This window comes from Natator depressus, chromosome 14, assembly GCF_965152275.1.
Source record: "Natator depressus isolate rNatDep1 chromosome 14, rNatDep2.hap1, whole genome shotgun sequence".
Taxonomy (NCBI): domain Eukaryota; kingdom Metazoa; phylum Chordata; order Testudines; family Cheloniidae; genus Natator; species Natator depressus.
Genome location: NC_134247.1, coordinates 43,687,264 through 43,706,109, shown reverse-complemented (window position 1 = coordinate 43,706,109; position 18,846 = coordinate 43,687,264). Strand labels below are relative to the sequence as shown.

The window sequence follows — 18,846 nt, the reverse complement described above, 5'->3', positions numbered from 1 at the left end:
TTTTTCACCATCAGAGAATCCACACAGGGGAGAGGCCCTGTCAGAAATATAAAGGGAAGGGTAAAGACCTTTAAAATGCCTCCCTGCCAGAGGAAACACCCTTTCACCTGTAAAGGGTTAAGAAGCTAGGATAACCTCGCTGGCACCTGACCAAAATGACCAATGCGGAGACAAGATACTTTCAAAGCTGGAGGGGGGAGAAACCAAGGCTCTGTCTGTGTGATGCTTTTGCCGGGAACAGAAAAGGAACGGAGTCTTAGAACTTAGTAAGTAAGCTAACTAGATATGCGTTAGATTCTCTTTTGTTGAAATGGCTGATAAAATAAGCTGTGCTGAATGGAATGTAGATTCCTGTTTTTGTGTCTTTTTGTAACTTAAGGTTTTGTTGTTGAATCTGATTACCCTGTAAGGTATTTACCATCCTGATTTTACAGAGGTGATTCTTTTACTTTTTTCCTTCAATTAAAATTCTTCTTTTAAGAACCTGATTGCTTTTTCATTGTTCTTAAGATCCAAGGGTTTGGGTCTGTGTTCACCTTTGCATATTGGTTAGGATTTTTATCAAGCCTTCCGCAGGAAAGGGGATGTAGGGTTTGGGGAGGACTTTTGGGGGAAAGAAGTTTCCAAGCGGGCTCTTTCCCTGTTATATATTTGTTAAATGCTTGGTGGTGGCAGCAATGAAGTCCAAGGGCAAAAGGTAAACTAGTTTGTACCTTGGGGAAGTTTTAACCTAAGCTGGTAAAAATAAGCTTCGGAGGTTTTCATGCAGGTCCCCACATCTGTACCCTAGAGTTCAGAGTGGGGAAGGAACCTGGGAATGCCGTGAGTGTGGGAAAAGCTTGACTCAAAGATCAGAACTTTCTAATCATCAGAGAATCCACACAGGGGAAAGGCCCTACAAATGAAGTGAGTGTGGGAAAACCTTCTCTTGGCACTCAGCCCATGTTAGCCATCAGAGAATCTGCAAGGGAGATCAACACCATAAAAACCTCTAGGGCTATCAGTAATTTTTTTCTTTAAACCTTTTCCTGATTCCTGCATAGTAACTTGGAATGCTGTTTGAACTGTTTGCTGGACCGTTATCCCTCAGCTTATCCCGATGAGTGCCCCAATTTTGCCTTTTGCAGTTCGCCCTCTTGAGGTGGACCTATTTGTCCTTTTTATTGTCCCATGAGTAATTTGAGTGTGCGCTTCCTATCAGGAACCAGGGAGCATCACATTTCTACCATTCCTCCTATTGCAAAGTTATTGTTAGTCACCAGTGATACAGATTGTATCATTGCCAGTTGTTCTCATGTTGCTCTGGGTTTTGCTGAAGAGCAGTTATGTTGGGAACTTTTCAAATGATATGTAAATGAAGAGAAGCAGGGGCCAGAACAAAAAGTGTCATTTCGCGCGCCCGCTCCCCCCATTTAGATCCTAGTATACTGAAAATGTTGAAAATAACATAACTGACTCTTGAGACAGCGCTGAGTGAAGTATGTTTGAATGGATCACAGGAGAATGTGCTGGGAGAATCTCTTGTCCTGATTCTGAATAAGCAGATGTCACCTGCTCTGGAATTTCACTTGACACTTTCACTGTCATGTATTCTCTCTCTGTGATGTGGTTTCTGTCTGTCCTGAGGGCTGTTTGCTCACCCAATTGGATATTAGTTCAGTTTGATATGATGGAGCTCAGATCTATTGGAGAATTTCAGACAAATGACCGTTTGCTCAAGTGGTCATTCCTCACCTCAGCTTTCCTTTTTCCCCATCCCTCCATGATGACATGGAGAAAGTTCAAGTGCAGTTCTGTCAACATGAGAGAACTCTCCAATTTACTGGACATCCTAACAAAGAAACAGCAGTGATTTTAAAATCTCCACTCGGAAATAGTAAACAACAGCAGAACCTCATCTAACTGAAGGAAGTACATATGATCACAGTGTAGTTGAATTGTTGAAGTCAATATTGTCTCAGATGATCTGGGGAGAGAATTCCACCGTAAGTGATTTTGAACTAGGCAAAATGCCCATGTATTTGGTTCCCAAATCATGTGTAACCCAGGCCGTACAAAAGATCTCTCCTAGTTAACCCTATGTGATGAGGAATCCTGCCCTTCGTGACACAGATGTTGAGGAAATAGAAATGGGTTTTTTGTTGAATTTATCCTTTGTATATGCTAAAATGTGTATAAAATCAGTGTTGGCAATCTAATAGCTGCAGAAAAATGGTTATTTTTGAATAGAATCTCCATGTGTGGTAACTAACAGAGATTCTGATCCAGCCCTGTATCCAGGCCCTTGCCTGAAACTGTGCCACCAAATTAAAGAAAAGCGGGGCATGTTTTGGGGAGCCATTCCTCACTAACACTGTTGATATTTTGAGTGGTTTTGTAAAGGATTCTACTTCAGAGAAGTGTAAATTTACCCTAACCAAGGCCAAGGATTTGGAAAGAACTGGGGTGAAAAGAGTACACACTCAGTTCTTGGTTTCTACTCCAGAAAAGGAATGACCATTGTCATTTTAGTATCTTATTGTTCCCTTCTCTATTTTCTGTGCTGGCCTTTCTGTTCTATCAGAGTGGGCCCGTAGAGCTCAGTGCATGCGTGACAAAAGCTCATTGGTGCCAATTGGTAAAGGAGTCACTGTTGTTTACAAGCAAGTCCTGTCTCAGACCCGACAAACTCACCACACCGAATACACTGATTTTATGACATTTATCCAGGAAGCATAGCAGTGAGATCTCTACTGAAAGCTTGTAAATCATTGTCAGGGGATCTTCTGCTGTGGGTCTTTCTCCATCTCTCCTGTTGAAGCTGCTCCAGTTTGGTTTAATCATTGGAACTGGGAATTTGAACCCTGATCTCACAGGTGGGTGCCCTGACCACCAGCCTGCAGCATCACGCTCCCAGGTGCAATTAATGTTTAATGATTTATGCAAAGTGGAACAGCGCCAGCAGGGGCAATTGAGACTGCCCCACTCAGGGCACCCAACTGGGATGTAGGAGACCTGGGTGCCCCTTGCTGCTCCTATCAGATAGAGATGGGATTTGAAGTCAGGTCTTCCACTTGCTGACTCAGTGCTCAAACCACTGAACTCGGGCATAGAACAAGGGTTCCACCTCTGGTGGAGTTAGGTGAGCAGGGTTGACCAGGCTTAGGTCCCAACTGACGGCAACCAACAGGAGGCACCTAAGTCCCTTTGTGGCAGAAGGCTTGGACCACCCCTGTCCTTAGCTGTTCCGACTGGCTGGCTCCGGCAGCTCTCCATCCAGCACACTGGCTTTTGTGGATCCAGCCCCTCATAAGTAAGGCACCCAGGGCTCCCCCAGAAAAGCCGTAAGGGGTTGCACAAACTGACCATTTCTCTGCATTTAACTCCCCTCCTTGAACGAGCAGGTCCCTTGACTCACCTGCGAAAGCCAAGAGAAGTAGCAATTTTATCATTTCTAGACACCGTGTGAGTGTCAGCTGCAAGCCCTGCTTCTCCCGGTAATGTCAAACACCAATTCCTCTCCGGCATCCTCTTCCCATGAACAGTGAGGTTTTATGTGAAGATTGGCTTGGTTTCGTTAGGGTGACTGTCTCTGAGCTCTCTTCACCCACTCCTGCACCCCAGTCCTTCACTGAGACACTAACCGGCACAAAGCAATGGTCAGTAGCAGTCTTGGTGCCCAGGGATGTAGTCTCAGAGCTGGGATAGCCAAAGCCCATCACAGGGTGTGACCAGTGTGAAATGAGTTATTTCAGGACACAGAGAAAACACACCCCTGTAGCAGTCAGGGAATCATGTTGTAGGTCCCAGAAGCCAAACAAGAGGTTGGTGGGGCGGGGGGGAAATCGGATATGGGGCCTTTTCCATCTCAGGAGTGTTGACTCCAATTGACCCTCAGGATTGGGGGACTGGCTGGCCCAGAGGGGCGGGGAATGGATTTGGGGCCTTTCCATAGAGAGCGTGCCGGCTCTGATCCGACCCCAGGGAAGGGGGCTGGCTGGCTCAGTGGTTCAGGAATGGGATAAGGGGCTTTACCCTACTGGGACACTGGCTCCAATCTAGCACCAGGGTTGCGGACTAGCTGGCTCATGAAGGTGGGGAACAAGGTATGGGGCCTTTTCTCTCTGGGCCAGGAAGGAAAGGAGATGTGAATGAATTTACCTCTTCCCCCTGCATCCCAGCCAAGGAGCATCCTAGTGTGTCTTTGCTTTACACTGGGTGTCTGTGAAGCTCCTCGAAGTATTTAGGGCTGAATTCTGCTCTCCCCCCAGTTTACAGATTCCCTTGGCTTCTATGGAGTCACTCCTGACTCTCACCAGTGCGAGAGGAGATTCATACCGTTAGCGTAGAGCAGGGGTTCTCAAACTTTTCTTTCCGCGGACCACTTGAAAATTGCTGAGGGTCTCCGCCCACCACTTAATGATATTTCCAAAAGTCATTTGTACCATTAGCTAACTATTGTAAAGCTAACCCTCTTGCACACATAGCGCAGTCTTAAGATGCTAAACAAATCTGTGAGTCAACTAGAAATAGTCATGCTCTCCTTGTAAATATTAATACTGTCCTTTGCAGTATCTGCAAAGATTGTAAGAGGCATTCACTCAGGCTTATACAATTTCTCTGCCATGTCCACTCTAAATTTGACTAATGTTTTACACACACAGCAGAGTAACAATAGGTAATAAAGCGACACAAACGGCAAAACAAACCCACAAACAAACAAGTGACAACACTGAGAATACGAAGGGAAGCAAAACATCCAGTGGTTGGTTTGGGGGATTTTAAATGAGTGTTTAGGACCCACATGGTGCAAGTGCAACAGAGCCCCGGAAAAACAGGCAAAGTTCAAGTTCTCCTGGTTTCACATTGTAAGAGTGTGTCACCAATTCAAAAACCATTTTTACAAGCCCTGGGGCACATAAACACATGGCTTGGAGTTGGCAGACAGATCCATGCTTCAAAGAGCTTGCAAATAAACACCTGGCAGGACCCCAACCAAATCGAGTGCTGACGGCGACTCAAGAGTCAATGGAAGTACTCTGAGGCTTAAAGCAGGGGTGGGCAAACTTTTTGGGCTGAGGGCCACATCTGGGTGGGGAAATTCTATGCGGGGCAGGAGGCTGGGGTGCGGGAGGGAGTGTGGGGTGTGGGAGAGGATTAGGGCTGCAGGAACAGGCTCGGGGCAAGGGATTGGGGCAGAGGAGGTGTGTGGGGTGAATGAGGGTGCTCAGGGAAGGGGGTTGGGGTGGAGGAGCGGTGCAGCAGCGGGCTTAGGGCAGGGGGTTGGGGTGCAGGAGGGGTTTGCGCTTCGGCCCGGCACCACTTACCTAAAGCGGCTCCGGGGTGGCAGCGGCAGGGAGCCTGCCCTGGCCTCGCACTGCACCGCTCTGGACAAGGAGGGATGGGGAGATGGGGTGTGCAGCCTCTCGGCAGGGAGCTGGGGGGAGAGGGGCAGACAGCTTCTGGGCTGGCCTCAGGGAGCTGCTGGGGGGAGTACGGGCCGGGGGGTTTCTCAAGGACCGAGCCAGCTATCCTCAGCCCACCGTGGGTTCTCCCCAGGACCTGTGCTCCTCTAGCCAGGAGAAACCAGCTGCAGAGCCCTTTACTGCTGGGCAGAGGGACAAACAAAAGGATGTGGCTCGTTTAAGAGAAGTTTACCCTTGTGTCTGATGAGTGAACTTGGGCTGGGGCCAGCAGCTCGTCCCCTCCCAGGGCTCTGTCCAGCCAGTCGGGTGCGCCAGGTGTAGTGTAGTAAATTGCTCTGCGTAGAAATGTGCTACTTACCGGGTACTGAGCCGTACATCTGCTGAAGCCACTGCCCTTCACCCTGCCCTTATTAGCCATAAGATTCTGCGGACGGCTTTTGACAGGGGTTAAAAAGTTGCCAAGGGGGCGAATCGGAACAGGGGGTGGCCAGGGTCTGAGCAGGGGGTGGAAACTGACTGGTCAGGGGGGTCAAGCAGCTGGAGGCAGCATTAGCAGAGGGGCTAAAGGGAAAATCAGGATGGGGGGGAGGAGGCAGAGTTAAGCCCAGGAGCGAGGCGCTGGCAGAGGGTGTCAGAGGGCAAAACCCGGCACAGGCAGGGGCACAGGGGGCAGCAGTTACCCCAGTGGGACTGAGACACCAGGGCTTGCAAAATAGTTTCTTGGGGGGGGCGAGAGGCTTTTTTATTTCCCCTCTCCCAGGCAGAACCTCTTAGCATCGGCTTCCCAGGACTGGGTTCTCAAAGGCACAGGGCTGGGTTTGTAAAGACACAGGCATCCCAATACCTAGTCAATACATCTCCTTTTTGTCTGATCTAACCTACTGAGGCTCTGTCTACACTGCAAATTTCAAAGGGCTGTCACGGGTGCCAGTGCTCCTGGTAATCCACCTCGACGAGGGTATTAGGTCCAAGCACTGGGAGCCGAGCCTGTCCACACTAGCGCTTTAAAGCACTCAAACGTGCTGTGCTCGGCGAGGGGGAGGGGGTGATTTTTCACGCCCCTGAGCCAGCAACTTAGAGCTCTTTAACTTGCCAGTGTAGATAATCCCTGAGACTGAATTCAGTGAAACATGGTACAGATATCCCCTGAGAAACAAAGAATCCCACATCACTGTATCTGAATTTATTGAGTCTCATAGCAGTGTCCCAAGTTGTCTTATCTGCTTGTGGGATTCCCTGAATTTTTCATTTTTTTTTCTCATTTTTAGAGCAGATGTTTATTCTGTTGTATCATCTGACTTCCACTCTGACTGAATTTCTGGCTAGTGTCAAAACTTTGTTTTGAGTCAAACCACCAGTGCTGTAAATATTGGTGGTCAGACCAATAGTCCACCTAATCTAGTATCGTGTCTTGTGACAGTGGCCAATGCCAGGTGCTTCTAAAGGAATGATCAGACCAGTCAAGGACTCATTGAACCATGCCATTGTCCACTCCCAGCATCTGGCAGTCAAAGGACGGTTTAGGGACATGCAGAGCATGGGCCTGCATCCCTGATTATCTTGGCTAATAGCCAATCGACTTATCCTGAGGGACTGATCGAATTCTTTGCTAATATATACCTTATGCCAGATGGTTGATGTGGGGTATCATTGCAAAACTTAAGACCTACTGACTGTGTTTAGCCAACCTGTATGCATGTAACGTTTGTATGTGAGGCTAGAAATATTGAGCATGTCTCTGTATTTAAAATGTGCTCTGTTGGATGGGGCCAGACAATGTTAGCGGCTTACTGAAGGAATGCACAAACACGTAAAGATTATCCCAGGCACTGTGCCTCTGAACGATAGTGCTGTACAATGGGGACTACTTGATCAAGATCAGATATCCCTGTACAGTGGGTGCTGTTTGACCCAGGTCACAGCAAAAGAGCCTTCCAGAAAGTGGGGGGAAGAAAGAAAAGGTGGACAATGAGAGCCTACAAGAAGAACCGGAAACACCTGAGGTACAAAGACTGAACAGTGAGAAATGATTGACCCAGCAATCTGGATGATGGGAAGACAGACACCTCAGCTCAGCTCATCATACTGAGAATGAGAAGGATCTGACATTATCAACCAATGAAGAGTAATCCAGGTGTGTCTAAAATATCTTGTGTCCCCATTATGCAGACATAGGCCTTTTTCTCACTGCTAATAAAACTAATGAAAACAACACAAGACAAGTTAAGTTTTAACCGAGAAGACAAAGGCTGAAGAAAATGTCTCAAAAATTAAGTGAGAGAGCAATGAGGTGACAGGGGAGTACCACAGTTCTGAGTGTAATTTTGGTGGTGATGCCTGCCGCGCCCCCGGGAGCCCCAGCACCGGGCCGCGGGGGGGGCGGGGGTGAGAGGCGCCGGCTCGGGGAGGGCCCGAGGGAATCAGGCTGATCCCGGCACCTGCCCGGACCGAAGCTGGAGAAGGCGGAAGCGCCCCCGGGGCCGGCTGGGAGATGTAGTTCCTGACTCTCCCGCGAGCGGAACTGACGTTCGATCGGGGAGGACGAGCTGGGCTCGTGAGGGACCGTTGGCGCTTCTCCCAAGGCGGGGTAGAGCTTAGTGCCGCTCGAGCTCTGGGCATGCGCAGATGGAGGGGGGCGGAAGTGGCGCGTGCGCAGAGGCAGAGCTCACCGGCTGTGCGGGACCGGGCTGAGCGGGAGGGTCTGTGCCGGGGCGACCTTCATTAACCCCCCCGAGCCCGGCCCGCGCCCTGCTCCCGCTGGGGCCGCCCCGAGCCGGGGCCGCCCCGGGCCCTGCCCGCCCCGCTGCCGAGCTGCCGCCTCCAGGTACCGGAGCGAGCCCCGGGTGCGGGGCGGTGACGCTGCCCCAGTGTCCGCGGGGACCCGGCATCGGGCGGCGCCGGGACCTGCTCCCGGGGGGGCCGCGCCCGGGGGGGGCTCGGAGCTGCTGCCCCAGCAGGAGCCCAGCGCCCCCGGGGCGGTGTCTGGACGGGGCAGCGGGTTAATGGGCGAGGCTGGGAGACCCCGACACCGCGGGGCCGGGCTGGGGGGGCCGCTCTCTGCCGGCAACAGGGCCCGGGCAGGCCCGGGAGGGGACGGGGGCAGCGAGCGGCCCCCCCGGGGGCGGCCCGGCCCCGGGCTGCGGCCAGGAGCTCGTTCCTCCGCGGGGCCGCTTCACGCGCCGCACCTGGGAGACGCCTCGGGGCTGCCCAGCCCCAGGGGAGCCGCAGCCAGGCCCTGCCCCGCGCCGCCGGGACCCGGGGGGCTCCTGTGCGGGGGGGAGGCCGGGGGGGGCTTGAACGGTCCCTGTGCAGCCCCGGGAAATCCCCGGGGGAGAAGGGGAGGGCGGGAGGTGAGGGAATTGGATCCTTTCCCCGCTCGTGCCGCCCACACCCTGATACAAATTCTCTCCAGTTCTTCCCCTTTTCTCAAATGTCAATTTAACATCTCCGGTGTGGGGCATTTTCCCACCCATTTTATCTGCAGCGATTTGTCTGTGTTTAGGTGAGAAATTGTTCCCTGAGTCGGTGCCCAAAACATGGCTATCCCTGGAGTGGGGATGGGATGAGATGCCTCTTCTCTGCCAGGGTGGGAGAAGGGTGGAGCAAGTGCCCCCCGTGGAGACTGCCCAGACCCCGGTTTCCCAATCCCACTTGCTGGCCCCAAACTGCCAACACAGTTGCCCCCAGTTATCAGTTGACCCTCACCTGCCCATCCCCCACTGCTGCCCCCTTCCCTCACCCAGGAAGCTTTCCAGCTCCTCCTCCTCCTCTGCCCTCTTAAATCGCCGCCTCAAAGGGCTCCCTGCTGCCCCTGTGAATGGTGGCAGACGGGGAACCATCACTTTCTGTTTATGTATTGCACAGTCATATAAAATCCAGTCAAACAGTCCCCCTTTTCCAACTAGTTATTTCATAGCAATATAAAATTCTCTCTGATCTTTTTTCTCATGTTATCAGTTACTTACTTTGTGACACGTATTCTCTGCAGATCTCAAAAATTGTTATGAAATACCCTAAACATTTGCCCCACTTTTTCTCTAGTTGTCCATTTCTAATTGAATATGCCCTGAGATTTTCCCTGTCTCCCTTAATTATAAAATACTAAGAAAACCTCAGATTTACACCTTTTTCTCAGATTCTTCAACATGGAAATAAAATGTTTGCAACTGTTGCCCATTTCCTCTCTATTCATTTTTCAAAGATTGATGTGAAATACACTCAGATTTTACCTCCTATCAACAACTGATATAAAATCCTTCTGATTTTCCACTTTCCTCTCTCTAATTTGCAAAATGGGAGGAGGGGGGTCCCAGGCAAAGGGCATGGCAGAGGCTCTGGGGGCTGCTACTAAATTTGTGCCCCGAGTCCTTCTCCTAGATCTGGGGCGTGAGGGAGGTGGGAAGGGGGTTAGCACTGCTACACAATGACCTCTTCCACAGCACTCTGGACTCATCCTTTCTGAAATCTGGTTTCATTGAGACCATTGTTAATCCAGAGTCACTGTATGGAAAGACAAGGCGTGACTCCAGGTGAACAGTAGGGCAAATGAGATTAGCAATTCTCCCTGTAAGGAGGTGCTCTCATTAGCTGCTCTCCCCAGAGAGCTAAAGGAGGGAAGGCTGCTCAAAGGCTCTGTCCCTCTCTCCTAAGTATATTGGGGTTCAGCTTCCTGGGTCAGACGCTGCAGCCTCCATTGTGATCCGGGAGATGAGGTTTAGCATCTGCTGCTACCTTTGCGGGGCTTCTGTGCTGGGAAGTGACCTTAATTAAAGCTTCTTTTCTGCCCAGCCCAGGTGCTGACTTTCTCCAGCTGGTACTAGCCCCTTGGGGCAGACCTGGGCTCTGTTAATACAAATTCTGAGCCACAAACTTCAGGTAACTGAAAGACCTCTCGGAAAGTGCTGGGGACTGGCAAGAAAGTGACTCTGCACAAACAGCCCCTCCTCATTTCTCCTCCCATTAGCAATTGTCAGGAGAAAATCCAGTGGTGGGATTGCAAAGAACCCAGGAATGGGACTTTCCCAGCCAGAGAGGCAGGGAGAGAGGACAGGGGAAGGAGAGACTGAAAGGGGCAGTGGTAGAAATGAGTGGGAAGAAAGATTTCCAGCTCTAGTCCACCCAGACAAATGTGTTGCAGCATCCCTGGGCAGAATCACTTTCCAGTGAACAAGAAAAGGATTAGACCAAGGAAAAGCCAGTTCCTGGCTCCATATTCCCCCTGCTCGGTTGTGGCTGCCATGAGGTCTGTGTCCGAGGGAATCCCCCACAGTGACTCCTTTGGTTCTGCTGTTTTCTAGCATTGTGTTGAGAGACTTTGTTACGGGGTGGGGGGAGGGAGAAGGGAGTTTAAAAATGTCTCTGTGGGCTTAGCCTGGCAGGAGGGGCCAGGTCTACACTGAAATAAAGAGATCAAGCATTTTTCCAGTATGGCAGAATCTAGGATATCTGTCTGCAGGGAAAGAGCCCTGGGGGAATTCTGATGTGAAGTTAACTAAAGCCTGTTCTGAAACCCCAACAATTACGCTTCTCACCCTCCCAGACTGCAGAATGATGTCCATTTTTCACTCCAGCTCCTCCCATCCTCCCATGGGACAGAGAAGAGTAATGGCTGCAGTGGAGCGAGCTCAGGTAGGGATTATTGGGGAGCTTTGTGTGGGTTCCTTCTGGAGGGAGAGGGACAGCAAATACACCAGAGACGGGAAGGTTTGCGCAGTCTGGTTTGGAGGTTGGTCCGGGGCAGGAAATCCACAAGGTGGAGAAAGAGAGGAGGACACGGGGTGGCAAATCTGCTGGGAGTTATTGAATAAGTGTCCTAGATTCTGGGACCAGACCCATGAGGTTGGGAGGTGGAAATGCTCTAATTTGTTGAACAGAAAATAACCCACCTATATGGGGCTAAGAAAACTAACCAGACTCATAGTGCGGGAGCCTGACCCGACTAAGCAGCGGGTGCCGTGAGATATGATGGGGGCACCCACCAGTCAGGCTTAGGGGAGATTCCTCTCCCTTCATATCCAGCTCCTTGCACTGGGGAGCGTGTTGGACTTCCTACCAGGGAGCTGTCCCTGGACCCTGCTAGGGGCTCCATTTCCTGTATCAGTCTGTGGCTAGTAGGTGTGTGATGGATCTGGTGGGAGAGAGGAGGGGCTCTGTCTTCGTCCCCTCACCCTGGTGGTCCCAGGATGCTCTGAGCGAGGTGGGGGTGGGACTCTGACCGTGATCCACACACAGCTTCCATTTGATTGGCTCCTCTCCCACACAAATATTGGGCCAGCAGGTATTGAGTGTTGGACTTCTGCTCTCTCAGGGTCCGGTGACCTTCGAGGAGGTGGCTGTGTATTTCACCAGGGAAGAGTGGGCTCTGCTGCACCCTGCTCAGAGAGCTCTCTACAGAGATGTCATGCAGGAGAACTATAAGAATGTGACCTCGCTGGGTAAGGATTCCCGTCCGCTCAGTTCATGGAAGGGGAAATGAAGAGATACGGTTCACGCCACCCCCCAATGGCATCTCTGCTCTGTCCTGTTTCAGCATCACCCCAATATGCCAGTCACACACACACACACACGACCAGAGACCTTCCCCTGCTGAAGAACACTTTGGGAACAGAGCACAGGAGCAGTATCGCACAGTGTCAGATATCTCTTTTTGCTCAAGTAAAACTGGGGCTTAGGTCCAGCATAACCAACAGAAGCTTCCTACCCCCGGCCTTCTCTGAAACCCTGAGCCTACTCCACCCGAACCAGAATGTGCTTGGGGTGTAACAAGCAGGCTGCTGGAGTCAGAGCTGCTGGTCCAGGGCTACTTATCACACAGACACCCAGTGCGTCCTTAAATGCTGGCTGGGGGTATCCAGACAGGGGAGCTCCAACAGCAGAACGTTGAATCTCACCCAGGATTACAGATGACACAAGTTCTCACTGGTCTGGATTGCACTGTAGCGTGTGAAAATGGCTTATGTTGGTAGTGAAACTTCCTGAGACATGGAGAGTCTTGCTTCTCCATCCGCACGTGTGATAGCCACCACCTCTCTTCTCTGCAGGCTCCTTGGATTTTTGATTACCTCATTGTCACATGACCCCGATTCTTATCTTTCACATTCTGCTTTTCTAGACTAATTGGCATCGGTTGCTCCTGAATTATAGCTTCTAATTTCCCAGTGTTCTCCACACCCAGGGATTTTCCTACTCCCTCCCGTTACACTGGGCTCACTAGATTCCCTAGTACATAAGAGCGGCCACGCTGGGTCAGACCAAAGGTCCATGTAGCCCAGTGTCCTGTCTTTCGAGAGTGGCCATGATTTTATAGACCTCTCTTTCTTCTCTTTTCTAAGCTGAAAAGGCCCAGTCTTTTTCATCTCTCCTCATACGGAAGTTCTTCCATACTCCTAATCATATTTTTTCCCTTTTCTGAACCTCTTCCAATTCCAATCTATCTTTTTTGAGATGTGGAACCACATTTGCATGCAATATTCAAGATGTGGGCGTACCATGGATTTATAGAGAAGCAATATGATATTTTCTGTCTTCTTATCGATCCCTTTCTTAATGATTCCCAACATTCTGTTTGCTTTTTGACTGCCTCTGCACCTTGAGTGAACGTTTTCAGAGAACTCTCCACAAGGACTCCAAGATCCCGCTCTTGAGTGGAAACAGCTAATTTAGACCCTATCATTTTATATGTATAGTTGGGATTATGTTTTCAAATGGGCTACAATACATGCTATCCTGACATCTAGTACTGCTGAGCTCCTGCATTCAGTAATATCCCTACCCTTCCTGTTCCCTTTCTCCACTGAACCCCACCAGCCCATGCTTACTGTTCCCGGCTTCCCCAGGACTGACTCATTGTCTCTGGACTTTTCTGTCAGCAAGAAGCAATGCCAGGGAGACTTGCCCTCTGTCTGGAGTCTTCTATTTCTGGAACATGGATTTACTTTCTCTGTGTTTTCGGAGACTCTTTGAAATTGAGTGTCTGTGACGTTAACCACAGTACAACCTGGACTGTTGAACAGCTGTTTCTCCTCAGTTCCCCAACCTGCGGTGCCTTTTACACTGCTTTACTGTGAGAACAGCCACTCCTGGGCGGTTAACACACAGTCTCCAGCATGTAACTCGCTCCCAGCTTCACAGTATTGACTGCTGCTAGTCAGCGACGCTCAAATTACAGTACACCACAGGAGAACCTCAGAAAATTCTCTGCTCCCAGACTTTCCCCCAGAAATGTGCATCTTGCATTGTCCAGCACACTGCTGAACAATGCAAACTCATACAAAGTCTGTGATTTCATCAGTGGAAAATGACATGCACCAGCCTCGTTATTCCAGATGGAGTTTCCAACCCACTTTAATCCAAACACACTGGTTAGATAAAACAATAAAACCAAATTCTTAACTACTGAAAAAAAAAAGATGTTAAGTGACTACAGGTAATGAGGCCTAAAAGTCATAATTGTTTAGAAAAGAAATGCAAGATAAAACACAAACTAACATCTAACTTAACAAGCTAAAATGGATTCAAAGCAAATGTTTCTCTCACCATATGTTGAGACAGGCTGGTGGCTGTCCTTTCAGCCAGGACTCCCCTAACCTGCCCCTGCTGCCCAAGTTCACTTCTTCAGGAGTTGTCATGAACAGTAGGGAGGGGAGAGAGAGAGTCTCTAGCATTTTTCTCACTTCTTTTTATACTTCAGTCCTTTGTACTAGAAACAACTTCAGTTCTCAGCTGAGTGATGGTGACAGGCTGTCTGTTGTCGATATGAGCTTCAAGTGGTCCCTTTGAAGGAATGTAAATGTCTTCTTCACACCTTCCCACTGCCGGAGAATGGCTATTTGACCAGCTGTTTGCCTTGCTGCCTCTGAGTGAACTGGTCTGTGGGTGTTCTGCAAAATTATAACTTTTCAGTAATATCATACAGGAAAATCTCATAACTTTACTTACAGTGTTGCTCCACATTTTAACAGGAGGATAATATTCAGTAGATTATGTGATTTCAAATGATATCTCACAAGCCATACTATGTCCCAAATTGATCTTAATTTTCCAGAAGAGTGAACATAGGGGTACAGACTGACCCAATGTCTGTCTGTGTGTGTTCCCAGTAGGTATGTGGGCATTTGGCATCTTAAAGGACCTGGGGAGCTGGTCCTGGGAATTCACTGGTTTACTAAGTGTGACACTATGTGGAATTGTGAGACTCTTTATATTATTATTATTTTATTAATACCAATATGATAAAATTGCAATGAATCCTGCTAGATGTGCCATGTAAGCTGTCAGGGAAAACGTTATGATTTTCCAAGTATGATGATTTTGTTTCTGTTTGTATCACCTTTCTATTGTGAGATATAGAGATGTAGGGTATATTTGTATTTCCAGACTTGTGTAGTGTTTCTGGGTGACACCCCCAGACATGTTGGTGTCAGCACTGCCTAGCCTGTTCGATGGCCCATCCAGGGTCATCAGCTGTACAATGAGCCCATGGAAAGGACCAAGGGGATACACCTATTGAGTCAGCAAGACATGCAGGGGTGCGCCTGTGTACTGAGAACTCCAAGGCTTTTCCATGCCATGTGCTGTGAAACTTGTGTTTGGGGCACAGGAAGTATAAGCCACATGGCAAAAGGCATATAAAGGGTAGCTGCATCATCTCCCTTTAGTCTTCAATCCCTCTTCCTACCTCTGGAGCAACTTCTCTACAAACTGAAGCCTTGAGCAAAGGACTGAATGACCCGCCCAAGCTGTGGATGTGTTCCAGATGGACTTTCAAGCCACTAACTCACCAGTACTGCTAAGAACCTGATATACAGATTTCGGAATGTACGTGACTGCTTTCCCATTTCACTTCTTTCTGTCTTTCTTTTGTTTAAACCTTTAGTTTAGATGCTAAAGGATTGGCTGGCAGCATGGTATTTTGGGTAAGATCCAAACCTATCGTGACCTGGTACTGATACTAACCGCTTGGGATCAGAAGAACGTTTTGTTTGTGAGCAGAGTTTTTAAATAACCTCTGACTGCAGTGGACCTAGGTGCTGACTGGGACTCAGAGAACTGGAATGCAATAAAGGGGGCTGTGTGATTTCTTTTTTCAGCTTCTCGGTAACCACTGTGGGTGATGAGAAGCAGTTTGTGACTGGTCGGTGAGTTTAACTTCAGTGTTCACCACCAGTTTGGGAAGCATATGCTATCCCTTTTTCAGCCTGCCCTGACCTTGGCCTTTTCAATGAGGGACTACCCCAGGCACACCAGGTCACACTAAGCACTGAAGTTAAATTAATAGAATATTTATTTTTGACAAAGTCTTGTGACATCAACTGAAGCCCTTTGTTTTCTTTCATCTGAGCAGGGTTTCCAATTTCCAAACCTGATGTGATCTCCCAGCTGGAACAAGGGGAAGAGCCATGGGTCCCAGAGGAAAGAGAGATCCTCAGAGCTCCCTGCACAGGTGAGGAAACATTAAGCCAACTCAGAATCTATAAGTGCCTGAAGGAACCATCTGGGATGCCCTACAAAGTCTTGGGAGGTCTCTCAATTCATTATTGTCTCTAGCAGGGGACGTATCCTCAGGGTAAGTATAGCTCATGGCTTCCTATAGATCCTAGCAGACACCAGGCAGAAGTTTCCTCCCTTCCCCCTGTGAATGTGGATGGGATGTGAAGGCTGAATTGATCCCCCTCCTCTCTCCTATTTGGTGGAAGAGTTTGGGGGAGTTCAGTACCTGATTTTTATTTGACCCCTCTCCAGCACTTGTTTTCGTTTGGTCTTCCCCTTTCCATCCCTGTTTGAGGTTTCTCTCTCTATCACAGCAGGTGATGCAATGCTTTGTGAGAAAGAGGAGCAGAATTCTCAGCAGGAAAATGTTGAGCAAGTGGATAAACACAGAGAATTATCGCAAAGATGGAAAAGGAGTGTGTCCAGGAGTCATGAGCAGGGAAAATCCTTTGCGATTCATCACAGACCAGAAAGAGAGCAGGGAAACCAGCCATTGGAGAAAATGGGTAAATTTATTTCCTGTCGGGGAACTCAGCAGGGCCTCAAGGAAACCACAACCCAGCAGGAAATCCTCAGGAGAAAGAGGAAAAATACATGCAGTGAGTGTGGGAAAAGCTTCACTCAAAGATCAGGCCTTTCTAATCATCAGAGAATCCACACAGGGGAGAGGCCCGACGAATGCAGTGAGTGTGGGAAAAGCTTCACTTCCAGCTCAGCCCTTTCTACTCATCAGAGAATCCACACAGGGGAAAGGCCCTACGAATGCAGTGAGTGTGGGAAATTGTTCATTCAAAGATCAACCCTTTTTCAGCATCAGAGGATCCACACAGGGGAGAGGCCCTATGAATGCAGTGAGTGTGGGAAAAGCTTCATTCAAAGATCACACCTTTTTCACCATCAGAGAATCCACACAGGGGAGAGGCCCTATGAATGCAGTGAGTGTGGGAAAAGCTTCATTCAAAGATCACACCTTTTTCACCATCAGAGAATCCACACAGGGGAGAGGCCCTATGAATGCAGTGAGTGTGGGAAAAGCTTCATTCAAAGATCACATCTTTTTCAGCATCAGCGGATCCACACAGGGGAAAGGCCCTACGAATGCAGTGAGTGTGGGAAAAGCTTCACTAGCAGCTCAGCCCTTTCTAATCATCAGAGAATCCCCACAGGGGAGAGGCCCTATGAATTCCGTGAGTGTGGGAAAACCTTCATGAGGAGCTCAGCCCTTTCTAATCATCAGAGAATCCATACAGGGGAGTTGCCTTATGAATGCCGTGAGTGTGGGAAAACCTTCATTAGGAGCTCAGCCCTTTCTAAACATCAGAAAATCCACCCAGGGGATAGGCCTTATGAATGCAGTGAATGTGGGAAAAGCTTTACTCAAAAATCAGTCCTTTCTAATCATCAGAGAATCCACACAGGGGAGAGGCCCTACGAATGCAGTGAGTGTGGGAAAAGCTTCACTCAAAGATCACACCTTTTCCATCATCAGAGAATCCACACAGGGGAGAGGCCCTACGAATGCAGTGAGTGTGGGAATAGCTTCAGTAGAAGATCAGCCCTTTCTAATCATCAGCGAATCCACACAGGGGAGAGGCCCTACAAATGCAATGAGTGTGGGAAAAGCTTCATTTGGAGCTCAGCCCTTTCTAATCATCAGAGAATCCACACAGGGGAAAGGCCCTACGAATGCAGTGAGTGTGGGAAAAGCTTCATTCAGAGATCACGCCTTTTTCGCCATCAGAGAATCCACACAGGGGATAGGCCCTATGAATGCAGTGAGTGTGGGAAAAGCTTCACTCAAAGATCACACCTTTTCCAGCATCAGAGAATCCACACACGGGAGAGGCTCTGCCATAAATATAAAGGGAAGGGTAAACACTTTTAAAATGCCTCCCTGCCGGAGGAAAAACCCTTTCACCTGTAAAGGGTTAAGAAGGTAGGATAACCTCGCTGGCACCTGACCAAAATGACCAATGAGGAGACAAGATACTTTCAAAGCTCCATGGGGGGAGAAACAAAGGCTCTGTCTGTGTGATGCTTTTGCCGGGAACAGAAAAGGAATGGAGTCTTAGAACTTAGTAAGTAATCTAGCTAGATATGCGTTAGATTCTGTTTTGTTGAAATGGCTGATAAAATAAGCTGTGCTGAATGGAATGTAGATTCCTGTTTTTGTGTCTTTTTGTAACTTAAGGTTTTGCCTAGAGCGGTTCTCTGTGTTTTGAATCTGATTACCCTGTAAGGTATTTACCATCCTGATTTTACAGAGGTGATTCTTTTACTTTTTTCCTTCAATTAAAATTCTTTTAAGAACCTGCTTGCTTTTTCATTGTTTTTAAGATCCAAGGGTTTGGGTCTGTGTTCACCTATGCAAATTGGTGAGGATTTTTATCAAGCCTTCCCCAGGAAAGGGGGTATAGGGTTTGGGGAGGATTTTTGGGGGAAAGACGTTTCCAAGCGGGCTTTCCCTGTTATCTATTTGTTAGACGCTAGGTGGTGGCAGCAATAAAGTCCAAGGGCAAAAGGTAAACTAGTTTGTACCTTGGGGAAGTTTTAACCTAAGCTGGTAAGAATAAGCTTTGGGGGTTTTCATGCAGGTCCCTACATCTGTACCCTAGCGTTCAGAGTGGGGAAGGAACCTTGACAGGCCCTAGCAATGCCGTGCGTGTGGGAAAAGCTTGACTCAAAGATCAGAACTTTCTAATCATCAGAGAATCCACACAGGGGAAAGGCCCTACAAATGCAGTGAGTGTGGGAAAACCTTCTCTAGCAGCTCAGCCCTTTCTAGTCATCAGAGAATTCACACAAAGGAGAGGCCCTACGAATGCAGTGAGTGTGGGAATACCTTCTCTTGGCACTCAGCCCATGTTAGCCATCAGAGAATCTGCAAGGGAGATCAACACCATAAAAACCTCTAGGGCTATCAGTACTTTTTTTCATTAATACTTTTCATGAT

General features: G+C 48.9%; 1 protein-coding gene across 1 annotated transcript in view; it reads left to right on the top strand.

Annotated features, from left to right (window-relative positions):
* The window catches only part of LOC141998583 (uncharacterized), a 52,546-nt gene extending 34,390 nt beyond the window's left edge, over positions 1-18,156 (top strand). Inside the window, 2 exon segments of the mRNA XM_074971454.1 lie at positions 16,494-17,592; positions 17,594-18,156. Coding sequence (XP_074827555.1) covers positions 16,494-17,592; positions 17,594-17,833 — 1,339 coding nt within the window. The 3' untranslated portion in view covers positions 17,834-18,156.
* Positions 18,157-18,846: the final 690 nt, after the last annotated feature.